This window comes from Manis pentadactyla, chromosome 12, assembly GCF_030020395.1.
Source record: "Manis pentadactyla isolate mManPen7 chromosome 12, mManPen7.hap1, whole genome shotgun sequence".
NCBI classification, from domain to species: Eukaryota; Metazoa; Chordata; class Mammalia; order Pholidota; family Manidae; genus Manis; species Manis pentadactyla.
The window spans coordinates 2,641,313-2,654,391 of NC_080030.1; the positions used below are offsets into that span (position 1 = coordinate 2,641,313).

Here is a 13,079-nt window from a genome sequence, read left to right on the forward strand (position 1 = left end):
GGCTGAGCAGCAGCCTCCCAGGCCACCACCCACTCAATGCCAGGAGCACTCCGGGTGGCGATCAGATGCCCCGGATGTTGCCCAGTGCCCCCTTGGGGTCACCTGGGAGAGATCCCCGCTGAACACCTCCCAACCCCCTGGCTCTCGCCCACCATTAGAAGGGGTGGCTCTGATGCCAAGCGTATTTTGATTTTTTGTGCTTTGTGGAAGTTGGGACAGACTGCAGAGCCCACTCATATCCTCACCTAGGTGGAGTGGGCCACCCACCCTGGTGGAGGGTCCTCTGCTGGCCCCTTCCTGGTGGGAGGGGGTCCTTCTTCACCTGCCCTGGTAGGGGGTCCTCTCCCGGCCCCTCCCTGGGGTGTGGGAGGTTCCCAGTGAGCTGCACCCGATCTGCCACTGGCCAGCCTGGTGACCTCGAGACAAAGCTTGGTTCATTTGCCTGTGCCCGTGATGGGTGTCCTAAATAGGGACCACGTCCACGGAACGTCTAGGGAGCGCTGTGTCCACCACCCTGGGGTGGGGGCCCAGGAGAGTCCCCTCCACCCGCCCTGAGCAGTTTCCCGGGGCGGCTCTGGCTACGGGGTAACTCACGGTGGGACACACAGCTGCCACACAGGGTCCCTGGCTGCTCCTCCCAGAGCCTCAGCGTCTGGGCTGGCCCCTGGAGTGGGGGTGACTGGAGACAGAGAGGGAATGAAGGGGCACTGGATGGGCACTGAATCTGCTGTTTCCCGAACCACCTGTGATTCCCAGCACAGGAAGTGCTCACAGGTGTGCGCACGGGTGGTGTTGGGGTGCCGAGAGGTTGATGCAGAGCCGAGCAGAGGTCATGACGTCTATTTATTCCCACACGGTACGCTTGTCGCCTGGTTAGCACTTGCGTTAGGATACATCCCACTGGACGCAGGACGTACTGCAGGTGCTGGCAGCTCACGCCCCACTAGTTACCTACCACACAGTTCTGGTCTGCCCGGACCACAGCCCGAGACCCCCAGGGCGCCCCGGACCACTCGTCACCAGTGCTGCGGCCACAGAGCAAGTACATCCCCCTCCCCGGTCCTGTCAGAGCAGGGCGGCAGGTTGCCCGCAGTGGCCCTGCGCTCTGGGCAGGCTGCCTGGCTCCGGCTTGTGTGCCCGCTCTCCCAGCAGCAGCTCTGGTGGCTGCTGGACAATCTCAGGCCGAGGCCAGGGTGGGGCACCAGGTCCCTGCTGGCCTCCAGCCCCGGAACAGGAGGGGAGAGCCTGCCAGGACCCAGATGCGATGGGCCAGCGGGACCACCTAGGGGCAGAGGGCAGTGGGCTGGGTGGGACACACAAACAGGCTAGGAAGGGCTGGAGGCCAGGCCAAAAGGTCACTGTCCCGCCCCTTGCGGTCTGGCAGTCATTGAGTACTGGGAAAAGAGGAGCACAGATCAGACATCCAACAAAGTGCCTGACTGGCAGAAAGTCCCGGAAACTGACCCTGTGCACTAGGGCGCACGCCCTCCTGCTCCCACACCAGGGTGCAGGGTAACGGAAGTTGCCTCACGGAATCTGCAACTAAATTGTTCCTCGTGCAAGAATCCGCGGTCTGAGGCCTAGTGGATGCTGGTCCCCAGACCGTGCCTGGCAGTGAGCTTCTCCAAGCAGGGAGGGCTGACTCGGAGAGGGTTCCCCACCCACTGGGGAGGCCCCCGAGGACAGATGGAGGGGGGTGCAGGCCACAGGCACCCCACCGTGACTGGACACAAAACCAGCTGCATCCTGGAGGGCAGCTGGAGAACCACCCCAACCCTGGGATATTCTCGGAAATACTTCAGTGACTGGGATTTTGGGGGGGTAGGGGGGAGATCAGTGCTGGTCTGTGTTCACAGCTTGCTGGCTCTGTTTCAGAAGGGTCTGGGGGCCGTGGGAGAGTACAAAAAGGGAGAGGAAGGCAGAGGACAAAAATAAAAATAATAAAAATCTGTCTTAACATGCAGGTCCAATTTTTCTTTTTTCTCTGTTAGGCAGTCCGAGGGCAGAAAACGGCAAGACGTGGAAGACTTCCCGTCGGTAGGACGGGCCGGTGGTGGTGGAACGGCTGGGGGGAGAATACGGGGCGCTGGTCAGGGAGGGTGGTAGGGGTGCGGGCGGCGGGCACAGGCGGGAGTCGGGGACCTGGGCTGGGGGGCCACAGCGCCAACCTAAACTTAACTTCAGTCCTGTGGCCCCACGGCCACCGTTCAGAGGCCAGGCAGCCCAGCTAGGGCTGCCGTGTTGGTACCTATACAGACACAGTCACAGATCCTGGGGCCACAGACCCTCGGTGAGGGTGCTTTGCGGCTACAGTGATTGTGAATAACGAATACAGAATTGACCTCAGTGGTGGCTCTTGTCCTTTAAAAAGGGCACTTAAAAGAAATTCTTAAAAGGCTGGGAGACTGCCCAATTAACTGCTGTGGGTAGAAGGTTGAAAGTTTTTTTTTCTGCTTCTTGGTGTTTTTTTGCTTTAAAATTTTCTGTGAAAAAGTAACAGTTGGAAAAAAAGTGGGAGGTAAAACAGGGAAGAAGCACGCCAAAGCAAGAGAGAACGCCTCCTGGGCAGGAAGGCTGCCTGCTGTGCCCAGGGCACAATTACTGGATAGACGGGGCGGAGGACGCAGGGCCCTGGCACGGCTAACTGCCCTGGCTGACCTCCGGGACCCCCGAGAGCACCTTTAAGCAGCTGTACAGACAACACCTGTTCAGAACAGTACAGCAAAGAGCCACAGGCCCCAGAACAGTAGGGCATGAGGGGAGGGCCGGGGACCGCCCGGATGCCCACTGCGCACATGCGCACCAGCCCTTCTGCAGAGCCGCATCTGTGCCCGGCCCACCTGGGGGCAAGACCCTCCGCGGCCTGGGACGGGGAGGGGCAGGATTCGGGTTCAAACACCTGGATAGGGGCCTGAGAACGCTCCCGACCCTGAGGACCCAGGGTGGGTGCATCGGGCACCCAGCCCCGGGTGAGGGGACTCACGGGCTGTCACTCTTGCTGGTCGTCGTTGCTGGCGCTGGGGGTGCGGCTCCGGATCTGGCTCCGCAGCTGCTCTATCAGCTCCGGATTCTGCTGTTGCATCTGCTGGGCAAACTGCTGGCCCCTGCGGGTGGCGCCCAGCTCAGGCTGGGGCTGGACGCCCGCCTCCCGGGCATTGGTCGCCCCCGCAACCCCCGCGCGTGTGCAGCCACGCATCGAGGACGTGGGTCCCAGAGTGCCCGGCATGCGGCGTCTGCGTGTCCCTCCCGCTAAGCGCTCTACTCACGCCTGGATGAGACTGGCCAGGTCGTTCTGCGAGGGGCTGGTGCCGGGAGTCCCCAAGGGGTTGTGGCCGCCTGAGACCATCCCGGACATGCTGCAAGGGGAGGGCAGCTAACGTGCCGGCTAGGGGAGGTCTCTGCTGCCCCTGGCGGGTCTGGGGCCGACCGCCCTCACCCGCCCTCTCCAGCAGCCCCTCTGAATTTCATCAGCTTTCCCAGGACGTCATCAACCAATGGCAATCCTGCCCAAGGGGACACTGGGCCGTGTCTGGGGTCATCTGTGGTTGTCACAGACGGGTGGCTCCTGGCATCAAGTGGCCGGGGGGGCCAAGGAGGCTGCTCACCCCCCCGCAGCGCCCCCAAGAATGACCCAGCCCCGAAGGCAGCCACGCTGTGGTTGAGAAACTATGCTTTCAGATGTAAGCACCAACGCCTGCTGGTTCCTCAGTAAGGTAGACGCGGAATTACTGCACGGCTCTTGGGCACATACCCCGAACAACGCAAACGGACTCAGCAGGGCCTCTCAGTGCTCGGGGAGAGAGGCCAGCCACTGCGTGTGACCCCATTTACACGAGACGCCCACAACAGGTGGACCGCAGACAGAAAGCGGGTTGGTGGCCCTCAGGGGCTGGGGGCGACTGTAACAGGGAGGGGGTTCTCTGGGGCGAGGGCATGTCCTGGTGATGGTGTCGGCTGCACGTTGTAAATGTACTTAGTGCCGCCAAGCAGTAAACGTTAACATAGTTAAAGCGGTAAGTTCTACGTTACACGTGTTCCACAGTAAAAAAGCGTTTTACCCCGAGAGGGCCCATGGGGGGATGATGGTCACTTACAGCTGCTGAACCTGGGGGTTGTTCATCAGGTTTGATGCCTGCAGGGAAGACAGGCTGTCAGCATGAGAGCTTCCAGACACTTCCCAGCGGACGTGTCGCACTGGAAGCCTGGGGGCTCCCGCCAGCATGACACACGTGCTCGTCCCGGGGTGGCGGCCTGCCTCTCCCCACGCTTCATGCCTCCCTCCACTCACGCTGGCCCTCATGTCCTCCACTTTAACCCTGTTTTGGACTCTCATTTTAAGAGATGCCAGGGAACCTCATCGTCTCACTGGCTGCTAAGGTTTCCCTGTGGGGACGCATCCGGATTCCTCGCTGCAGCCACTGAGATGAGGAGTCCCGCTCTGCCTGTGGACGGCATCGCCCTGGGCCTCCCATGCACTGGCTTCCTCTGTGGATTCACTCCTTACGGCCTATTCCAAGGAGCAGACGAGCAGGAAACCTCAGGGGCCATGGCTCAGGGTGCTGGCTAACGTTCTGTGAAAGGCCGAGACCTAAGATTTTGGCCACGGGTTCTACGCCAACTGCCAGCTCCACCGTTGCAACTGCACAGGTGTGGCTGCGTGCCAGGACTACAGACACCAGCGGTGGGCCGACCATGGGGGTGTGGCAGAGCGGCAGCCACCAGGCCGGAGCCTCACTTCGGGGGGGCCCCTGGAGGGCTCCCTCACCCCCGCCTAGTGATGGAGACCACCCCTCTTGCTGCGGCCCAGGCCCATGGTGGCAGCCGCCTCTGCCCACGCAGGCTGGACGCTCCCAGCTGCAGTGAGGACACACTCTGACAGCTAGGGGATTCTGCGTTTCTCTCTTCCTGACGGCCTGAGACTCTGCAAGCCAGCAGGGCAGCCTGACGCCAAGCGAGACCACTGGGAATGAACAGGGGTGCACGGGGACCGGCCCCCACGGGTCACAGCTGGAGCCTGCACTCTAAGGACATCCCTGTACAGGAGGAGTCTAGTCTGACACGGGAAGGTGGCTCTGCCAGCCTGGGACAGCCAGGGCTCTGTGGGGTCTAACTGAATGGTGCGAGGAAGAAACTGGGCTGGGGAGGGGCCCGGGTCTTCCGGGTCCTTGGGCAGGACTATCTGTTCCTGGTGCTCAGTCCTAGGTGTGTGTGTCAGTGGTCTCACTTGGGGCAATGCTGCCTCCCAGGGACAGGACATCTGGGGCATCTAAGGTTATCCCAACTGGGTGGGGGCTCCCAACATCAAGGGGGCGGGACCAGAGATGTTGCTGAAGCCCCACCACCAAGAACGGTCCCGGTGTCAGCAGTGTCCGGGGCAGACCCTGGCCCGTGGCAGGCGTGGCACGCAGACGGGGGACAAGGCTGGGGGCTGACGCGGGGGCCAGGCAGTTACCATGCTCATGAAGCCCGGGTTGTTCAGCAGACCTGCGATGTCTAAGCTGCCGACGCCTCCCGTCTGTGGGGACGAGAAGCTGTTTAGTGGCATCTGGACACGGGACAGACGGCCGGCCCCGGTGCTGAGAGCCAGGCCCCCCGCCCCCGCCCGGCACCTCACAGGGCTCGGCGTCTCCCTCAGCTTCAGCTCCGCTATCTGCAGGTTGGACTTGTAGGTCTCATTGCTGGGGTCCAACTCCAGGGCCTTCTTGTAGTGGGCCACCGCCTCAGCGTGCCTGTTCAGGCTGGAGAGTGCCAGGCTGTGGGGAGACGGGGGCCTCAGCGGGGACGCGGGGCGCCCGACCCCAAGCTGCTGCGGCTGGCCCTCCTGGCCCCGCGTCTGGGCCTGGCTAGGAGCTCCGAAGCCTGAGATTCCCAGGGTAGCAGGCGTGTCCTTTGGGACTGCTAGTGAGCCCTGCGTGCACACCAAGTGACTCAGGAAGCACACTCCTGCGGTCAGAGGGAGCGGGCGGGGCCCGGGTCATGAACTCTTCAGCGGTGAAATCTGGTGACATCGCCACTGGTGAGTGCACACATGCCAGGAGGGGGCACACCCCAACGTCTGCGGGGGACTCTGCAGACCTCCTCTTCTGTACCCCCTACAATTAAGCAGTGTTTTCCTATGAACTATGAGCTGCTGTGCCAAATGCTCAAACTTGAGGAGTTGGGTGTGGGATCCCTGACAGCCACGGGTCAGAAATACAGGAGGCCCAGATCCGCCACTGGCAGCTGACATGGGGGTGGTGCCATGGGGCTAAGTCCTGACCCTGGGGGTGTGACACCGTGTCTCGGCAGAGCCCTAGGACCGAACTCAACTACCAGGCGTCCTGGTGGCCATGGGGAGTTGGCTCGTGTGTAAGGAATGCGCCGGATGCAGGGAAGGGCGTCGTGCGGGCACAGAGACTAGACAGGCTCACCAGCCCCGACGGCGCCTGCCAGCCAGCACTCACCCCATCCTGCCGTAGGCTTTGCTGTAGGATGGGTCTATGCAGATGGCCCGCTCACAGTCCTGCACGGCCCCCGCATAGTTTCCCAGTTTGCTGTAGGCCGCAGCTCTGCAGGAGACACCGCCCGGGGTCAGAGGGCACACCCCGCTCATCCCCAGGAGCTGCCTGGGGCCTGCAAGTCAGCTGTGCCCAGCGGAGGGAGGGTGGGGCCTCTTCGCCCTACCTGGGCGACTCCCTGAGAATCTAGCACCTGTCCCCTCCTGAGAGCTGAAAGGAAACCCAGGCAAGCAGCAGCTCAATGCTGCAGGCCACGTGGACAACGCCAGGTCACCCCCCTTCTGCTCTCTTCTGCCCACCATCTTCTCTATCCTGCTCCTAGCCAGTCCCTCCTGCCACTAAAATCCCTGGAAAGAAGACATTCCATGTGGTGTGGCCAGCGTGAGCATTTACCTTCCTGCAAGAGCACGAGCCAGCCCGGTGTGAGGCACCATCCCAGTTTGGTCGCTTCCCTGGAATGCCATCTGGGACTGATGCCACCTCATTTTAATGCCACCACTGACGCTCCTCGACACCAGGCCTGCTGACTGACACTCGCTGGATCCTTAACTGCAGTTGAGCCATTGCTAACCCACAAGATGACCACCACTCCGCCGGCTTGTGCCCCGTGGTACCTGTTGCAGTAATAGACGGCGTTGGCAGGGTTCAGCTCAATGGCTTTCCCGTAGAAGTGCACGGCTGCCTCAAAGTTTTCTACTTTCATCTGCTCGTTTCCTAGAGAAAGACAAGAAAGCAGAACACCAGCCCTTCGCATCAGCCCCAAGGGGGCTGCAATGTCACTGCACTCCTGGGATTCCTGTGGAAGGTGAGACCTCGGGGGCAGGCCTGTGTGAGCAGGGTGGGGTTTGCTTCAAGTGCCTTGTAGGGCCCAGCCCCAGCTGGCACTCCCGGTGGCAGCCGCCCCTGCTCTGGTTGTGGCATTCGGGGGCACGAGTCTCAAATACTGTAGCACCTGCTGGCTCTTTCAGACACAGCCCAGCTTTAACGAGGAGGAATCCACATACCACAGAGCCCACCCTTCCACAGTCTGCAGTTCAGCAGTTTCCCTATGGTCAGAGCTGAACCACCACCTTTACTTCCAGAACACTCCATCACCCCAAACAGAAGCCCATCTCCATGAGCAGACACTCTCCACCCCCTTTCCGGCCCTACACCCCCGAATCCACATTCCATCCGTGGATTTGCCTGTTGTGGACATTCCACAGAAACGGGGTGACACGCCAAGCGGCCCTTTGTGCCTGGCGTCTCTCACGGAGCACCGTGTTCAGGGCCCGACCACGCCGTGGTGCGTGTCAGGCTCCACTCAAAACTTTTCACAGCTGAGAAATATCCCAGCGTGTGGATGGACCACATTCCCTTTGTCTATTCGTCTATCAGCGGGAACTGGTTTCCACGTTTTGGCTGTTGCAACTTGTTGCTATGGAGCTTTGTGTACGAGGGTCACTGTGGGCGTGCGTGTGCATTTCCCCTGGGCACAGACCCAGGAGTGGACCTGCTGGGTCATGTGGTCACTGCACCTGACCGCCTGGGAAGCTGTCAGCCTGTCCTCCCCAGTGGTGGCAGCGCTCACACCTCCACCTGCCACGGGCAAGGCTCCAGCTTTCCCTGCCCCGGCCTCTGTGCTCCGGGAGGTGCCTGGCCGCACTCCAGAGGCCGGCTTCCCTTGGCTGCCGCAGCCTGGGGACCAACCATCCCCACCCTCCCCACAGCCACCCAGATCCGGGTGGGACTGGGTGTCCGGTGGGGACGGACACCGCTTCCCACCTTCAGTTTTCAAGCGCTCTGCCTCGGCCGAGTCCTCCTCCGAAGGTGGCAACGGTTCAGGGTTCTTCCTCAGGTCCCATGGTGTCTCCTGGCCCCAAAGCAAAGAGGAGGTGTTTCGGGGCAGCTGACAGCCCTGCTGTCCTCCTCCTCCAAACCCTGCACCTTCTAGCCCCCCTCCCCTGCAGGGGTGCCTGAGAGGCCATGGCCTGTGACCCAGGAGAAGATGCGGGCCTCGCGTGGGTGCTGCAGAGCCGTGAGCCTCTCCTGCTGCTCCCCCAGTGCTGGAAGAGTAGGGGGGCGCCCAGAGGCTCACCTTGCCTGCGGCGGCTGCTTCAAATATTTCGGGAAGAGTCTGAGGCAGTGCGAGGTCGCTGTCCTCCACCGTGACCCCAAAAGCGGTTTCCAGGCACTGGATTGCCACTGCAAGGGGCACAACCGCAGTTTCTTCCAAATGCGGCCCCAAGTATGACCTGGGAGCTTGGAGGGCAGTGTTCTGGCCCCCGGAGGGTCTCGGCAAAGCCCCTGGCATGTGCCACACACAGCATGTACCCTACCAACTCCAGGTGTCCCTCCCATTCTTGCCAGCCGAGAATCTCGGACAACTCGGGACAGACAGACAGACATGCCCCTTGAGCCAAGAGAAGTGCAAGAGAAGGCACTGCCTTAGCCAGCGGGCACTGAGTGACTCTCTGTGGGGTCACAATGCTGGGGGCATGCGGGGGGGGACACAGTGCCTGGGGAGCTCTGGCAGGCCTCCATGGGAATCTGGCCAGGGACCCCCAGGTCTTCACGACTGGGCAGCGTGGTCTGAGCGTGAGCATGGGTGGCAGCATGGCAGGCAGGGAGAAGCAGAGGGCACAGGCCGCAGTACCTTCCAAGCTCTCCTGGGCGTCGGAGGAGAGGCCCCCGTGCCGGAGCTGGTCATGCAGGAACCGGATGATGGCATAGGCCAGGCGCTTCTTGTTATCCATTTTGAGGTGGGAAGAGACAACGCACCGCCTTTTCAGGATCTGCACGCCTAAGCCAAGCCCAGGAGGACCTCAGCGCGGCCTTTCTCCCAGCACCTGTCTGCAGGCTCCAGACACCTGCCACCCAGCCCCGCCTGGCCCCAGGAAGTCAGCACACCGGCCCGTGTTATCTGCACAAGTGAGACAGAAACATTAATGACCTCACGTCACAGAGGAGACATTGGGGCTGCCGGGCCAGGCCCAGAGAGCCTGCTCACAGAGAGACACCTCACAGCCCTGTTTCCTTACTCCAGCCTGAGGGTGACTTGGCACTGCTGACACGGGGGCCATCCTGGGGACTGGGTGGGGGGCAGCAGCCTCCCTGGCCCCACCCACTTGATGCCAGGAGCTCCCCACCCTCTACGTGGTGACAACCACAAATGTCCCCAGACATCGCAAACTGCCCCAACTGAAAATCACTAATGGACACCAAGTGGGGAAAATAAAGGCTCAGGTCAGGTCGAGCCAGATGTTGCTGCCGTCTGACTGTGCTGCCAACTTTTCTGAGAATTTCCTGTTTGTGGGGTACTTGGGGTTGTAGACCTGCAGAAAAGGGAGAGGGGGTCAGCGGCTGAGGGCTATGTCCCCCGGGGTGGGTGAAGTGCATTTGACATAGGGAGTCCATAAAATCCATTGCTTTCTGGGGGAAGAGTTTGCAGTTTCACTTTAATGCCCAGCTTTGGAGAGGAACACGCTTTCTGCTCTCCGCAAAGTCAGGCCCAGCAGAGCACGAGGCCGGGACTCCTGCTAGGCACCCGGTATCTTCGGAACAATCACAACTTGTAGGGGTTTGGCTGCTGAACAAAATTCTCAAAGAAGGCCTCCTCTCTTTCTGAACAGTGGGGCTTTATGAGTACTCAGAAAGCTCTGCCGGGGCGCTGGTCTCAAGGCGCAGGGGTGAGCCTCCCGTGGGGGCACAGATGCTAGCCCTGGGAGTGGCAGGGGTCCCGGGGCTAGCTCCTCTGCTGGGCTGCACAGTCCCTCCCAGCTATCCATCACCTTTTCAGTGGATCATATAAAAGTTTTTTTTTTTAAATCAGCCTCTATTTCTTTTATTTTTGGCCCAGAACTGGCCAAAGGGGAAAAATGGCACACCTAACTAAAGCGAGTGCCCTGCCCACTTTTCCAGGGCCACCCTCTCCTCCTGTGGGTGCCCTGCCCCCTCCAGCCTACTCTGCAGCCGGGCCCCTCTCCCACCCCAGGACACGCTGGGAGCCCAGGCAAGGCCCCGCCCCCCACAGCAGCCCTGTGTTCTTTGGAAATGCTGCCGCCATGTCCTGCACACCTAAAACCCTCCAACCTCAGGTGTGTGCACGGGATGCCCTTCCCCAAATCCTCTCTGCTCCACTGCAACGCAACCGCCCACCTTTCGCCAGCTCACCCAGGATTCTTTTAACTCTGCAAGAGTCACCCCCTCAGAAAGAGCCGGACGCCCCCTTTCCCTGGCAAAGCCCGAGGCCTAGTTTTACCTCTGGTCTAGCAAGTCCTCCTCGGCTTTACCACTCTCCCCAGCCTGCCTTCCCCCACCACTGACACAGGACAGATCATCTCCCTTTGCACCCTGGCACTCAGCGGTGTTAGATCCCAGCAGACTCAGGAAAATGCCAGATCTTCCCAAATTCAGAGCCGTGACCATGTTCCTTGGGGAGGTCATTTCTCTCTGGGTCTCAGTTTTGGGAGGAAACTGAGATGATAAACACTGGGTCTTGCCTACTTACTAATAATTCCCTTTATTCCTTCTTGCTGAGCATTTCCCAACTGGGGTCAGCATTGGCTCTGGGCAAAATAACGTGGGATCAGTAGAGACTACAGCTCTGAACCTGGGGCACAGCTCACCCCATTCCAAGTGACTCTGTCTTCCAGGAAGACGACTGTGAACGGCAAGTGAAATCCTGGAGCACTGAGGACTTTTTGGCCTAAGCTGTGTGCTGTGCACGCAGTGGCTCGTTTCAGGGATCTGCGAATGTTCGCTGAAAAGGGCCAGAGCAAGCAAGCACCTTCCGCCTCCCACACCACCAGGGCCTCTCTGATGGCGACTCAGCTCTGCTCTCAGAGCACAAAACCAGCCACAGGTCCACGGGGACGGAGTGGACGGGCACTGTATTCCCACAGAGCTCCGTTTACAGAAAGAGGCTGCAGCTGGGTTTGGCTCAATGATCATAAGTCTGCTGAGACCTTGGGTTGTTGAATCTAACCCCCATTTGCACAGAAGAAAAAAATGAGGCTTAGAGAGAACGGGGTGCCAAAGAAGATCACCCAGCTGAGAAGATGCCAATCAGGCGCTCGGGACCCAGCAGCCTGACTCCAGAGCCTAAACTCCAAAGTACCCTTTCCTCTCCCCACAAAAATGGACACACGTACAAAACCTTGCACATGATATTCTGGGGTTCCCACACACACACCTTAAAAAGCCTGTGCTGGTGGGGAACCACTGGTCTAGGTGGTGTCTAGGCACTGTGGACTTTTGGGGCTGGATTGTTCTCTGGGTTAGGGCCATCCTGGGCACTGTCGGGGGCTGAGCAGCAACCCAGGCCCCGACCCACTCTATGCCAGGAGCTTCCCCAGTCATGCCAACCACGGATGCCCCCAGACATGCCCCAATGACCCCTGGGTTGGGGGGGAACAAAAACACTCTTAACAAATAACAGGAACCTGGTTAAGGAAGATTCTGGGTGTACTTAACCTCCCATGACCCCAAGGAGCGTACACTTACACACTCCGTTTCAGAAAGCAAGCACTGCTCAGAGAGGGGAAGAAGCGACCTGTCCACGCTTACACAGCCATGCGGAGGTGACGGCGCTGGTCCTCCAGTCCAGATTTCCCCCACTGCTAGCCCACCATGCAAAAGACACTAGGCGTGAAACAACTCGCAACTGATGACCTCTCTGAGCTTTCCAACGGGCCCTGTGGCTTTAATCCTCCCAGAGAACCAACTTCCAATCCCCGGCAGGGGCCGTGACAACGCCCGTTTTACAGAGGGGAAACTAAGGTTCCGAGAGGCAAGAGGCTGGCCAAGGTCAGCCCGGTGGGGAGTGGCGGCGCTAGGACAAAACCCCGACCTGAGCACCCCCAAACGGGGACCCCGATTCATAGGGTCCGTGTTTCTGGGCAGCAGCCAACATCCAGCGAGCGCTCATTGCGTGCAGGGGGCTTTCGCCTCCTGTTGTCCACCCGCGGGCCTGCGAATCGCCGTTTCCCAGGCCTGGGGTCCGGCGCAGGGAGACCAGGGCCAACCAGCGCCAGCCCCATGCCGCCCTGCCAGTTTCCCCTCCGCGCCGCCCACTCACAGCACCACGCGGAGCGCGGGAATCCCGGCCCCAGATCGACCTCCCCTTACAGGCTCCGGAGCCCCGGGATTCCCGAGCCACGGACCCCAGGCCCACCCAGCTCACCGCCGATTCCCCACTCACCTCTCGGGCGGCCGAACCCCGACCCACCAACAGCTGCGCCTGCGCACCACGGCGCCGCCCGGCTACGCCACCCAGCCGCTACGCCTGCGCGGAAGAAGCCAGCTCCTTTTTTTTGGATTTCATTCTGCGCAGGCGCATCAATTACCCAGCCGGGCTTGCAGGGAAGTGACGCAAATATAGAGGCGGAAAGAGGGGGGTGTTTTGGGCAACTGACCTCTGCGACCGAAAGGAGGCCGGATACCAGTGTTGACTGGCCCAGTAGAGCGCGAATGGAGCGGTGCATGGTGGGACAGCGGCGAACTTTTGCCGGTTGGCTGAGCCGGTCACGTGGTCCCGGGCCGGCCACGTGGTGCGGCTGCGGTTGGGTGTTTGGCTCTTAGAATGTCGTGGGTGCTCTGTGA

General features: G+C 60.7%; 1 protein-coding gene across 4 annotated transcripts; it reads right to left on the bottom strand.

The window, feature by feature from the left end:
• Positions 1-825: 825 nt before the first annotated feature.
• Positions 826-12,818, bottom strand: SGTA (small glutamine rich tetratricopeptide repeat co-chaperone alpha). 4 transcript variants are annotated; one of them, XM_036890716.2, is made up of 13 exons: positions 12,679-12,778; positions 11,105-11,225; positions 9,133-9,399; positions 8,575-8,681; positions 8,262-8,349; positions 7,112-7,211; positions 6,444-6,548; positions 5,615-5,753; positions 5,453-5,515; positions 4,095-4,132; positions 3,267-3,356; positions 2,984-3,104; positions 826-2,065 (listed from the first exon to the last, which is right to left on the bottom strand). In XM_036890716.2, the coding sequence occupies exons 3-12, from the start codon at positions 9,230-9,232 to the stop codon at positions 2,990-2,992; spliced, it is 945 nt and encodes a 314-aa protein (XP_036746611.1). In that variant the 5' UTR covers positions 9,233-9,399; positions 11,105-11,225; positions 12,679-12,778; the 3' UTR covers positions 826-2,065; positions 2,984-2,989. The 4 variants fall into 4 exon arrangements, with proteins under 4 accessions (XP_036746611.1, XP_036746612.1, XP_036746609.1 ...); XM_036890717.2 differs by having other exon boundaries at positions 11,105-11,196; positions 12,679-12,735; XM_036890714.2 differs by lacking the exon at positions 11,105-11,225 and having other exon boundaries at positions 12,679-12,818.
• Between the last annotated feature and the right edge of the window lie 261 nt (positions 12,819-13,079).